The 13,414-nt window shown below is 33.6% G+C and overlaps 1 protein-coding gene across 3 annotated transcripts in view; it reads right to left on the bottom strand.

Moving 5' to 3' along the window:
* The window catches only part of Karybeta3 (karyopherin beta 3), a 196,376-nt gene that overhangs the window by 110,578 nt on the left and 72,384 nt on the right, over positions 1-13,414 (bottom strand). For all 3 annotated transcript variants that reach the window (XM_085809207.1, XM_085809206.1, XM_085809205.1), the window contains exons 5-6: positions 6,192-6,288; positions 5,887-5,991 (exon numbers count right to left, since the gene is read on the bottom strand). In XM_085809207.1, the coding sequence (XP_085665333.1) occupies positions 5,887-5,991; positions 6,192-6,288 (202 nt within the window). The remainder of the gene's footprint in view (positions 1-5,886; positions 5,992-6,191; positions 6,289-13,414) is intronic.

Below are 13,414 nucleotides of genomic sequence, written 5' to 3'. Positions count from 1 at the left end.
TACAATTTTTATAACATTGTTTACAAAATGAGGTTATATGTTCCATACATATACTTTTGCTACAATTTTCACAAATGAATCTAATCTTTCTTTTTTCTTGGAGCACTCTGTACACCTCTGCTAAGTCATTTTAGGTTTTTTGGAGGGCGGTCCATTGTTAACATGTTCATCGGTGGTCAGTGTTCGTCCAGAATCAGGAACCACAGATGCTCGTCGTCGTTCATTTCGAACATTTTCTATTAGCTGCATCCCTAAGGCTTTGAGAAAAGTACTCATCCCGTTCTAGTGTGAAATTTTCTCATATTGAATACATATAAATATTTGTATTGTCAACTACATGTTTTAACATATCTTCATCGATAAGCAATGACAAGGACTCTAAAGGTGTTGAGACGTCTTTAGAATACTCTGTATTTCCAGGGAGTTTAGTTATATTTTGGAGCCAATACTAACATTAGTCCGGAATTTATTTTTGTTCCATTTTACTCCATTTTTTCCCAACATAGAACTCATTGCTACATTCCAGAGTTTCTGTTTCTGTATCACTACTCTATATGGATGAATCATGATTACTAATTATATTCTTCGTCATCAACATCTTCCTCTTCTTCACTAAATGAATCCTCATCAGAAGAAACTGTTTCAAGGAGATTTCTCAATCTTTTCATCTCTTCATCATAAGGAATATACGGCGCCATGCTTACAACTCAAGAAAAACTTATACTAAAAGCTTGAAAACGAGAAGTGCAAAGTGACTCACTGAGAAACGCCAGTACACGCGCAGGTATGACATGCCCGAACAATGCTGGTCCTAAAAAACCGTTGCACTTGCCACCTCAGGAATTTCCCCCATTTAAGTATATGATCTGGAACTCAGCTACAGTAAGTTTCGTCCTTTTATGAAAGAATGGGGGAGAAATATACAAAAAGAAAAATGTACGTGAGTATGACATACCCGCCGCGTGTGCTCGCGGGTTAAATCTCTTTTATAGTAATAAACATATTATGTCAAGTGTAAATTTACTGGCACCTACTTCTTGGAGTTTACATATAAAATAAGTTCTATCGCAATTTGTCTGATATTATATAACCATCATTATATGATTTTTAAGCAAACAAGATTTCCATTTCATTGGTGTGATTCCAGCATAAATAAATTAAGAAAAAAATTCTAGGTGCCAAACATAAGAGATAGGCCTAGGTGACAATGAATGATGTTTCAACCAATTAAAAAAAAAAACAGCTATGATAATGGACAGGGCCGTAGCTAGCATAAGGCCTAGTTGATTTTAAAGCTACATATCTAGTAAATAGTTGCTAATACTATGAAAAATTTATAAAAAATTAAAGAGTTACATTACAGAAACATGATAGAAAAAAAAAAAGAAAAAACCAAGAAAGAATGTGAGAAGTACAAATTAGCAAGGCAGAAACAGAAAAGAGAATGTGAGAGAAAAAGACGTGAATGTATTAAAAGCGACCCCAAGATATATGAAAAAGGCAAAGAGAAAAGAACGTGAATGGTACCATGCTCGAAAAAAGGCAGGCAAAATAAAATCTATTCATGAAATGACATCAGTCCGAGAGCAAAGAGCTAAGCAAAAAAGTTGGAAAGAATGTTTAAAGAAATACCGTGCAGCCAAAAAGAAGGAACAGTTACTGATCTTAAGTGTGGACAGTCCTCCTTCTAGTCCTGTATTACCTGTAGTCCTAAATGAAAACTACTGAATCTCAAGAAAATTTATCATCTCCACAGCCACAATATGCAAGTTCTGAAATATCTACAAACAGTTACTCTTCAGGAATATCTAGAAAAGTGGAGTGGTAGGAAAAAAGTAAACAAGAATAGGTCAGCTGCTTACAGGAAAATAAAAAACTAGAGGAAGAACTAAAAATATACAAACCAAAATGTAGCAAATATAAAAGTAAATATTATAGGGAAAAGAGAAAGCATAACAAAAGGAAAGATGATACACGAAATACTAAAGTCAAGAAATTGCTAAAAGGTGTGAAGGTATCTTCTCCTATAAAAAGGAGATTAGTTTTTAATGAAGCAATGATTTCCCAAATGACTGATAATTTTCAGAAAGCACAAAATAAGAACGAATCTAGAAAATATTTTCTCTGTTATGTAGCTGGAAACATTATAAAAAAGTATAAGTGCATGAATGAATTAAAAAAAATATTCAAAATCTTAAAAATAGAGATGGTAAAGAAAAACCCATGATTCAAGCCATGTTGGAGCTGATTAAACAAGATATTCAGGATTTTTTGGAAGATGATTTCTTGCAGCACATTATGCCCTGGAAAGAAAGATACAATAAGTAGAAATGGGTTGAAGAAACAAAAATGCTACTTAAATGATAGTTTGCAAAACCTTTAGAAGGCTTTCTCCACTAAGTATCTGCAATATTTTGTACATTACAGTACATTTTGCAAACTTTTCCGAGTCTGGTGTGTCCAGAAAAAGGTCGGTAAGCGAGACACATGTTTATGTAGCCTTCATGAGAACATGAAACTCACGGTGAGTGCGTTAAAGCAACAGAAGATTCTTTCTGAGAGAACCCTAGATGAATTTTACAAAAGTTTATGCTGTGATACTAAAGAAAATATTGAGAAATGGTTAGAGAGGAACTGCAATGAATGTAAAAACAAAAAGATAAAAAATTTTAAATATTCAGATGATGACACAGCGTCATAAGAGAAATGGGTTTTGAAAAAAGTGAACATTGAGGCCAAAAGAATTCCCAAAACTGTTAAAAAGCATTCTAAAGATCAGATTAACTGTTCTGCTGCAGAACTGGTTCGCCTTGCAATCAGAAATGCCAAAATTCATGGTTCATATTAGTAATATTTTACACCAGCAGAGAGAACTGAAGAATATAAAAGTTTGGTTTGGTTTATTAGATTATGGCAAAGCACTCGAGGGCTATCTGCCTAAAGGGAGGGATGCCTTCGTGGAGGACTTTTTAAGGGAAACTGGCTCGTATACACGTTACACATGGGGAAAACCATGAAAACACCCATGCAGCCAGCCCATTCGCGGGATTCGAACCTCGGACCAAACTACCAATGTACGGCGACGTTACTGCTTGGCCACTGGTGGGCCTGAAGAATATAAAAGACCTATTGAAACCCAAGAAAGTGTTAATCCATATGGATTTCTCTGAAAATTACGAGTATAAATACTCAAGGGAAATCCAGGAATTTAATTTCAGTGGTTCACGCCAACAAGTAAGCATCCACACAGTCATAGTTTACTACAGAAATGAATTGTCTACTGCAGTACTTTCCAAGTCATTCTGTACCTTATCAGAAAGTCTGAAACATGATAATAAAACTACCGCCATCTGTACCCACTTTAGTGAAGTACTTAAAAGTGTGAAAACCCTTGTCCCTAGCTTAAAAATTATTCATTTCCTCAGTGATGGACCAAGTACACAATATCACAACCGAAAGATGTCTCATTTAATTGCCACACACTTTCCATCTGTCCTCTCATCTGTGAAAGAAATAACCTGGAATTACAATAAAGCAGGGCATGGAAAAGGTGCACCGGATGGGCTCGGGGGAACTTTGAAGCACATTCCTGTGGCCAGGGGAAAAGACATTTCATGCTTCGGTCAACTTGTCTCTGAACTACAGAAAAATATTAAAAGTATTGAAATAATACCCATAAAGGAATATGAATTCGATACACTTCATGAAAGTCTAAAAGAAGAAGTAGCAAAATTTATAGGTACAATGAAAGTGCACCAAGTTTTGTGGGCCAGAGCAAAACCCAACGTTCTGCGTTTCAGAAGATTAAGCTGTTTCCTGTGTATGCCAACTGACATTTGTTCATACAGATATGATAAAGGACTACTATTGGTATCTCCTGATCAACCTGAATGTTCCAACTTAAATCAGCCTAAATCCTCCTTTAAGAGACTGAAAGTTAACGATATCTACTCTGACACAGATGACGAAATTCTCAGCAAAATTCTGAAAATGGATGAATGTAGTACAATGAAATTTACCTTTGGCAGAAGTTAGCTTAATAAATGTATATGTAGTTGCAGAATTTACAGGGCAGGAAAAAAACACATCACTTTGTAGGGATGATTTTAGAAGAAGATGACTGTCAACAGGGTGGAAGCAAAACGTATCATGGTGACTTCATGCTCTAAAACTTGGAATATTCTGTGTTTGTCAGCGATTTTTCGTTTAATTTTACTACCACTTGGTTTTGATATAGACATACTGAATACAAAGGGCTGGAATAAACACGGTTAACGTTAAAAAGTTAAAAATTTATTCTTTCCACAAGAGATAAATCAAAATGCTGAAATATTTCTTCAAAAATATTCTAACAATATCACAAAATGTCAAACGTTTAGCAAAAATCAATTCAAAACAGAGAAACTAACTTTATCTCACAGCGAAATCGCTACAAATCAATCACAGCATTAAGTAAACAAACAAGTTCGCTAGAACTACAGCTACTACTGAGATGAGTTGTTTGTTCTCGGCTTTTATAAGCTTTATAATTAATTTCTCAAATATACTGGAGACATCTATAAATATCTGGATTTTTGTGGATGGCAACAGCAATTACAAGATATTTATATTTATTAGGTATTAAATGCACACGCTGTTCTATTTTTAACCTTTCAACGCAGCTGTCTTTTCAAAAATCGTCTGCGTTGCTAAGGCAACTTGAAGCAAATTTAATTACAATTCTATATTTAAAAAAAAAAAACTAAATAAATAACTATGAAATCCATAACAATATGAATTACGTAATAATTAATAATAAAACAAAGTGCATGCATATGCATGCACCAATATATCGTACAAAACTATGATTGGAAAACTGAGACCATGAGTTCGGCCACATTCGGCTATCGGGGGATGCGTACAAGTTCCGAGTGCACGTGTCCCCCCAAAAGCCGAAGGTAGCTGAACATAAACTACTCACACGCATTTGTAATTTAAGTAGTGTGTGTGTGTGTGTGTGTGTGTGTGTGTGTGTGTCAGCTCGCTGTGAGTAATCTAACAACACTGAATAAATTATCCTTAATTACTTAGCAGTAAACATTTCATTTTTTTCTTCGTCGATATGTTATTTTATTATTATATATTATTATTTGCCGATATATTGGCCGGGCGGCAAAAATATTTGTTGTGGGAGTTTGACATCCTTGCTCCAAAGCCATACCTCTAAATCTACTGCTCTATTTTTTGGGGGAAAAAATGAGAAATGAAACTGGAATTGAAGCTATTCTCTTTAAATGCATCCCACCCAAGTCCCTGATGTGTCTTCTATGGATTACTGTGCATCTAGACTTTAAAAACAAGCTCTTTATAAGCAGGCTGCCAAAACACTGAATGAACTATGAAAGATTGTGAAGGAAAAGTGGAATAAAATCAACCTTGATGTTTTAATAAAAGGGCTTTTATCTTGGAAATCAAGATTTAATATGATAGTTCAACAAAAGGGCTATAAGACTGTGAATATTAGAAATAAATTATTTATTATATTTAGAATATTAGAAAATAAAATTTTAAGGTTTGTTTTTATATATATGCAAAAACGTGTGAACACCCTCCGTATATGTTACAATAGAATAAAATATAAAATGTACTATTTATTTCCAGAAAATAAATCAATATCATCTAAAAGTATTTCAACTACCAGAATATTTCAGAGTTCTTTTAATGGAAAGAAGTATTAAATGGAAATTAGTGAGATCACAGAAATAGGAAGCTTGATTCTCTTCAGAGGCACATTATTAGGGTAATTAGAAAATGAGAAGCTACAATAAGTGACCTTAAGATGCTAATTTTAGAGAAAACAGAGAAAGGAAAGATTAAAATAAAACCAAAGTTTAAAATCATACTTACTGCAAGAAGCAGATTCACACAATCTCCAAACTGTTTCTGAACAAGAACCTCCTTCTCATGAGTTAATATAAACGATGTAGTAGCTTTGACAGCAGCATAACGGACCTAATACATGCGTAAATTTATACATATTAGTAAATGCAGAATTTATATTCTTGCACTGATATGTACACACTTTAGAAATACATTTATAATTAATCTCAAAGGTTCAACAAAATTCTCTAAAATATAAATATTTTAAGTGACTAGATATTTAACTATTGATTAAAAAATTTTTCTATGCATATTTCAGCTGTAAAACTTACATCTTCTGACGACTGATCACTTAAGCTCTGTGTAAGCATTTGATGTATGACATCAATATATCTACTCTGCTGGTTCCCAAATATTCCTGGTACAGCCCTAGATGATTAAACAATGAAATTTAAAAAATACCGTTGAACTATATAAAATTTGCTTCAATTCTACAAAAATTTCAGAAGAAAAGATGCAAATAAAGAAATTTCCTTTTCAAATAGATGTCACAAATGTAAGTAATATTCTCTAACATTTAAAAATAGGTGGTGTACTTAATTATGGCAAAGCACACTAGGGCTATCTGCCTAAAGGGAGGGATGCCTTTCGTGGAGGACTTTCTAAGGGAAACTGGCTCGTATACACGTTACACATGGGGAAAACCACGAAAACACCCATGCAGCCAGCCCGTTCGCGGGATTCGAACCTCGGACCGAACTACCAGTGTTCAGCGACTTTACCGCTCGGCCGCTGGTGGGCCCATTTAAAAATAAGCTTCATTCATCATATCATATATTGACATTTCCTTGCTTTTTTTTTTTTTTTTTTCTGTGAAATACAACATATATTTTAATAACATTTTAAATTATATTTCTATATAAACGTGAAGATTTTTTAACATTCAAATTTTGCATCAGGTGATGTAAGTTCAAATTTATTTACAAATAATTTGATCACAAAATGATATTACAAGTTAAACAATTTAGAAAAAGGCTTTACTTTTATTTTATTTAATCCTAATAATTAATCAAAATTCTTAAAATCAGCATCCAAAAAGATTTTCTAGCATTTCTCTTAAAGTGAATGTTGTCATCCTTCTAACCGCCCTACACTAAAAGCCCGTCTACACGAAGCGATTTTCTTGGCCGACTTTCTCGTATAGCAATAATTTTAAGGATCTGCGCATGCGCCAAAAATTATTGGTCATGTTCTCTGTCGCGACTTCAGTAACATATGATAAAATCAGTGTCTCTAGCCAATAAGATTGCTTTGAGTTATCACGTGCTTTTCTCCTCATTTGGAATAATAAACATGGCTGCATTTCATTGGAATGAAACTAAAATTTTTCAACTAATAGATTTCTATAGAGAAAATGTTGTGTTGTGTGACACGAGTAATGTAAATTTTAAAAATAAAAAAAAAAAAAAAAATTAAGGGATTCTCTTATTTTGGTAAGCTGTCTTTCCAACTACTTTATACATTCAAATATTTTCTATTCAGGGTGAAAATTATTCTAACTCCCGCAAGAAAAGTTCCAAAAACTATTAATGATGCCATGTCATGGGTACTAGATGAAAATATTCAGAAACTACTTGAAACTGTGGCCGCACTTATTGAAAAAATTCAGAATGCAAAATCTTCAGTCGAGAAATTATGGGCCGATTTAAAACAGCGCACAAACTCATTGACTTCGCCGAAAATGGGAGTTAATCAGGTGATGAAGTACATAGCTTTTCTGACACCTACTACAATGAGCGGTCATAGCCCAGTGGTAAAGAACACAGCTGGTACATCGAGATCAAGGGCTCGATCCTCTACTTTTTGGACTTTCTCTGCACCTGCAAGAACTTTTTAATTTCGTTTCTCCATCACTAAATTCGAACTGCATGACTTAAAAGTCACTTTTTATTTTTTCGCCTACCTGGTGTGGTGTTTATCGATTTTTAATGCCTTTCTTTTTATTTTTCGAATGGCTGTTGGCACGAGTTTTAGATCTACTGGTCAAAAGAAAGTCACAAACTAATTTTTTTGTTAATTGAGTTTTGCAAAAACAAATTACAGCCCAATTTAATACAATATTGCTCAATTTTATTAGCTGATTAACTGATAGTCATATGAACATATTTTTCAGACTGTATTAGCTATTTAATTATGCTGATATTAGATTTTTAATGTTCGAAAAATATACTATTTAAGTCTTTGCACCTTTATGATATTTCTTATTTGAAATTTTTGCACTGAAATTACACTGTTGCTTTGTAGTGTAGTAATCTTTATTCTTTATAACTACTTTTCACTCATCCTGTTTTGATATTCATGACATTATTGTCTATTTATTCATTAATAAAGATTTTGATTTAAAGCACAGTAGTTATTTATTTTTTCTGAAACATGGTTATTTTATTATTTCAAGATTTATGTGCACAAACAGGAGTGCCAGAAATAGAAATTAAAAAATAAATAAATAAAATTTTTAAAAAGTAATCTGTGCACTCGGTACACAAAGGAAAAGCATATTTTTTTTAAAATTTTGCTGCAAACTAAATTTAGCAAAAAATCAAAATCACGTGGTATCTTCCATACATACTTTCCAAATTTCACCGCGTCTTCAATACGCAACTCCTGGAGCAGGGTATTTATTACGAACGCACCATGAATTTCTCGTCGTTTGATCCAATATCTGGTTCAAACACGTTTTTTTTATCCCCCCCCTTTGTAGCAGTAGCTAAGTTCAAAATTGTAGCTGTATCAATTTAAAATAAGTAGCAATTTAAAATAGTCATCCATTACTTTGACTATTTGACAACACTGTTTTTGTTTACAAATCAGACAGTGTGACGCTGTAGAGGGCGGGAACACTTCCTTTCACAATGATTGGCTGAGTGAATTCCTGTACTAACGAGAAAATTGTTCCACGTGGACAGGCAAGCTATCTCAGATATTGTTGGCCGACTTAAATCGCTACATATAGACGGGCTTTAAGACATGCCTCACAGAAACTACAGTATATAGTGTGAAATCAGGACACCCAATATCTGGACCTCCAAATCATCAACAGTTATTTTCTTTTTAATGCTTAACACTTAAAGTTTTTTCATAATAAAACGCGAAAAATCCTGATTCTTAATTTCACTTTGGCATCAACCTGGCGAATCCTTATTTCCTTATTTTTGCTCTCATCACTGCATGACTATTAACACTCAGCAGGTTAAGAAATGATGCAGCTATGTATAAATAAATTTTTTTATTCTTAATATTAGAAATTGAAGAACGTAGTAACCTTTTACGTTGACATAATGCTTGGTGACGATTGCACACTTAGCTAACTCCACCCATAAGTACTTAGTGCACCGACATGGAGAAATTTCACAGAAATAATGTTCTTTGATCATTTGCTCAATTTGTCAAGGATTAGTATCTTTCCCAAAGTGGAGTATGTCCATTTATGTTCTCAATAACAATAAAAAGCTCTGATAACTGCTCGATCAAGCAATCAAAGTTTCTGATTGATAGCTTCATTCAGAGACAGATATATGCAACAAACAGAAACCAATCCTTTTATATTAGCCTGAATAGCAAACACATTAAAGGGATGTTACTAACGACAGAAGTAGCTATGAAGGTCTACAAATTTAAACAGTTACATTCACTAACAAAACTGTCCTTTCTCATAAAAGAATACCTCCTAAGCCAGGCTTTCAGAAATGTTTCCTGCAGTGCAAAGCATAACGGTTTAGACATATCAATCATGTGCTTGATATTCAAAAGATTCTGGTGGAAACATTTACAGTTTAACGAAATATGGGTGGCCATTATGGACGTTTATTTCAACGATGCTACTTCACTTTCAGGTGCAGGAGGAGACTTTTGGAAGCTCCAGTACTGCTTCAACTTCCATATCATCAATGCCCATGCTTTCAAGTAAGCTGTAACTCCCTTTCATCATATTAGAATTCTTTTGTTTGTTGGTGGTACTTCCTATTGGTTTATTAGTTCTGTTACTTCATTCTGGGTTGTGTTAGTTTGTTCTTAATTGCCCACACATATTCTAATTTTTCTGGATATTAGATCATCAGTTTAAATCTAATAAGATGGCATGTAGAAGTTATGTAATTAAAAATACAAAAACGTGATTAATGAACTACTGAAGTATTTATGATCTAAAGGGTATGAAAATTTACAAAAAAAAACTTTATAATTACATTCAAAAGTCATTAATCTGGATACCCATAATCCGGAATGATTTATAATCCGGACCTCAAAGATACAAACTTTCTGCGCATGCGTAATATATTTACGCATGCGCATTTAATGTATAATGGACGGTATAAGCTAAGTTAAAATTATCTATTTCAGTTAATGTTGAAGATTGCATTGTTCCTTAATCTTTGAATTGGATCCGGCTTATTATTTTTTGCAGACTGTTAGAGCAATTTTATAAAAGTATGCTTGAACTTTCGATTATGTCAAATAGAATTTCTGATGCCGGAGCTGCCAAAAGATCTACAAAGAGTAAGTATTTTTCGATGTCCATCAAACAAAAAGTGGATAAAGGCATATCCTTTGTTTCTCTAACCATTCCGAAATCTGTTTATGAATTTCACGCTGCTCTGCGAGGGGGGCGTCACGCGCGCAACAAACTGGAAGTTGATCTGTCAGCACTATCCTTATCTTCAGGGCAGATGTTTTTATTTTATTCAGCTTATAATTCCTTACTAAATGTAGTATTTTATCTCGATGTATTCCGTCTTTGATACGATTTTAATCAAATTCCTCATCATTATAAATATCACGAGTACACATCAAATAGTTTTCTGGTTGCAATTTTCTAATTTCGACTATGCATAATGTATGCTTTACCCATGCGCGCGTTAAAAGAAATGTTTAATAAAGTAAACAAATAACTATTAAGCTTTTTTTTTTTTTGTAAATTTTGGTACCCTTTAGATCATAACTGCTCTTTATTTCATTAAATTACGGTTTCATATTTTTAATTTTATAATTTCTGGATGCCATCTGACCAGATTTAAACTGATGATCTATAATCCGGAATCGCAGAAGTCCCGACAAGTCCGGATTAAAGACTTTTGACTGTATTTGTTTACCATATTAAATATTTCTTTCAGTGTTAGTTGTGCTTCATTTTTTCTGTTAATACTTTCTCTTTAATTCTGCAGACAGACATAATCTCTTGTTTAGTTATATTGTTGAAGTTCTGTAACTGTTTTTTCGAGAATTCTAACTTGTCAATCGAAATTTTCTCGTTTTCAGTAACTTCTCTGTCATTTTCTTCACTATTGTTAGCGGTATTTTCTGGATCTAGAACCATACTAGAGATTTCACCATTCATTAATTGATTGATTGATGATTGAGAAGCATTGTCATCACAATGGAAAACTTCTTTTATATCATCTTCATTTATTACCGCTTTACATTTCTTTAGGTTATTAGGTTATTTAATTACGACAAAGCCTCGAGGGCTATCTGCCTAAGTGGAGGGATGCCTTCATGGAGGACTTTCTAAGGGAAACTGGCTCATATACACGTTACACATGGGCAAAACCTTGAAAACACCCATGCAGCCAGCCCGTTCGCGGGATTCGAACCTCGGACCAAACTACCAGTGCTCAGCGACTTTACCACTCGGCCACTGGTGGGCTTACGTTTCTTTAGAAAATTCGTTAATTGGAAAATTTCACCTTTATTTTGTGATATCTGAAAACCTTTAAATTTAGCGGCTATCACCAACAAATTTAGCTACGCTTCACTATATATATTTGGCTATGCATCATGATCTTGGTGACCAAGGACAAATTGTTCCATTAAATTTTATCTTGCTTCTATCGTGCAATGAGACAATTAAGCCTGAATTGTATTAGTCTAGTTATTTATTATACTTATGTCTATTTCTTGCACATGCTTAACCTTTTCTCGGGGGCTGGGACATATGTGTCCCAAGCAAAGTGCACGGCAACTAGCGGCTTGGGACAGTTTTTCCTTGGACGCAGGGTAGGAATTCTAACGCTTGAGGCTTGACAACTATTTTACGACACCCTAACGAGTGTGTTCTTTTGTGGGATTCTGCTAATGGGTAGGGGTAATTGTCCGTAATTTGAACCCACATGGCTTGTTTGCGAATTCGGTGTCTTCCAGGAAATATTTCTCAAGAGGAGAAAATAATAAGACTAATTTGTTACTTCGATTCTCTTGCATTTTAAGTTCCTTTTTTAAAGTTTTTTTTCTTTTGCAAATACCATTATAAATTCTTTGAGTTGATATTTATCATTTGTTCGAGTTTGGTATTAAAAAATGGCTAAACGTAAAGGAAATTTTCTTTGTTTCATTCTTTTTGTAATTGTTTATTTCAATTTATTCCAGTTTTCAATGTGCATGTAAAAGCAGTGTAATGAACATAAACATTTCAGGTGATGAAAATTAATTTTAATGTTATTTCTAAATGACATACATTCTACAACTACTGTTTACTTGAGTGAAATTTTGGTTTGTTATGCTCTAAATTCTAACTAGCGGCTGAGCGAATAAAATTTATTTAACACAAATAATTCAACCCGGGTTCAAATTTCAAAGAACGGATTGACTGCATGAAACTTTCGTATTCGTTCATGTATATGAGCCAATTTCCTTCGAACGCCTGCCACGAAAGCCCCCTTCGATTAGGCAAATAATCTTTTATTTAATCAGATGAATGAAAATAAAATTATATTTGAAATAAGAAAACTATATTTATGAGCATCTCATAATTATATTTAGAAACCCTTCCTTTCATGAATAATTTTGATAACAAAATGAATTTCGACTGTGTGATAAATGAAACACGAATTTTTATTAAAGCAGTTAATGAAGAACATTTTATAATTCAAAATTTAAAAAAAGGTTCTTACTTATTAATTTATCCGTTGTTATATGTTTGCATCTATAATATGATATCTGTATCAATTCTTTCAGAAAGTAGATACGTTAGTTTAGATTAATTAAACATGGGAAAACACACGAAGGCTGCCTTTCTAAGGGAAAGGATGCCTACCTATCGAAAAGGATGCCTTCGAGGAGAACTTTTAAGGGTAACTATCTCGTATTCATGTTTCACATGGGGCAAACAACAAAAACCAACCATGCAGCCAACCCAATCGCCAGGCCTCAAACCCAAGTCGAACTACCAGTATTCAGCAGTCTTGACCACTCAGTCCCAGGTAGTGTTCAGAAAGTAATTAATTTTTACATGAGAATTGTATTTTGGAGGGAATAAAACGATATATTAGGATACTAAGGATGTATAGAGTAAATGAGATGTGTACTATTTTTTGTTTCCTGAATTTAATCCTTAGTACGATCCTTTATTAATATTCATCAACTCTGTACGAATCTTCATTCCGAGCTTCATTACTCTGAAAGAATGCAACAATAAAAAGCTTGAGATCTGAAAATTTCGCATAACAATCTGATACCTCAAAGACGATTTTAGCATTCTGAAAATGTAGATCATAAAAAACTG

Source organism: Stegodyphus dumicola, chromosome X2, assembly GCF_044657685.1.
Source record: "Stegodyphus dumicola isolate Sdum_Otavi_A_Nest chromosome X2, ASM4465768v1".
Taxonomy (NCBI): Eukaryota; Metazoa; Arthropoda; class Arachnida; order Araneae; family Eresidae; genus Stegodyphus; species Stegodyphus dumicola.
Note: the sequence above shows the minus strand (reverse complement) of the source record. Positions and strands in the feature narration are given on the sequence as shown.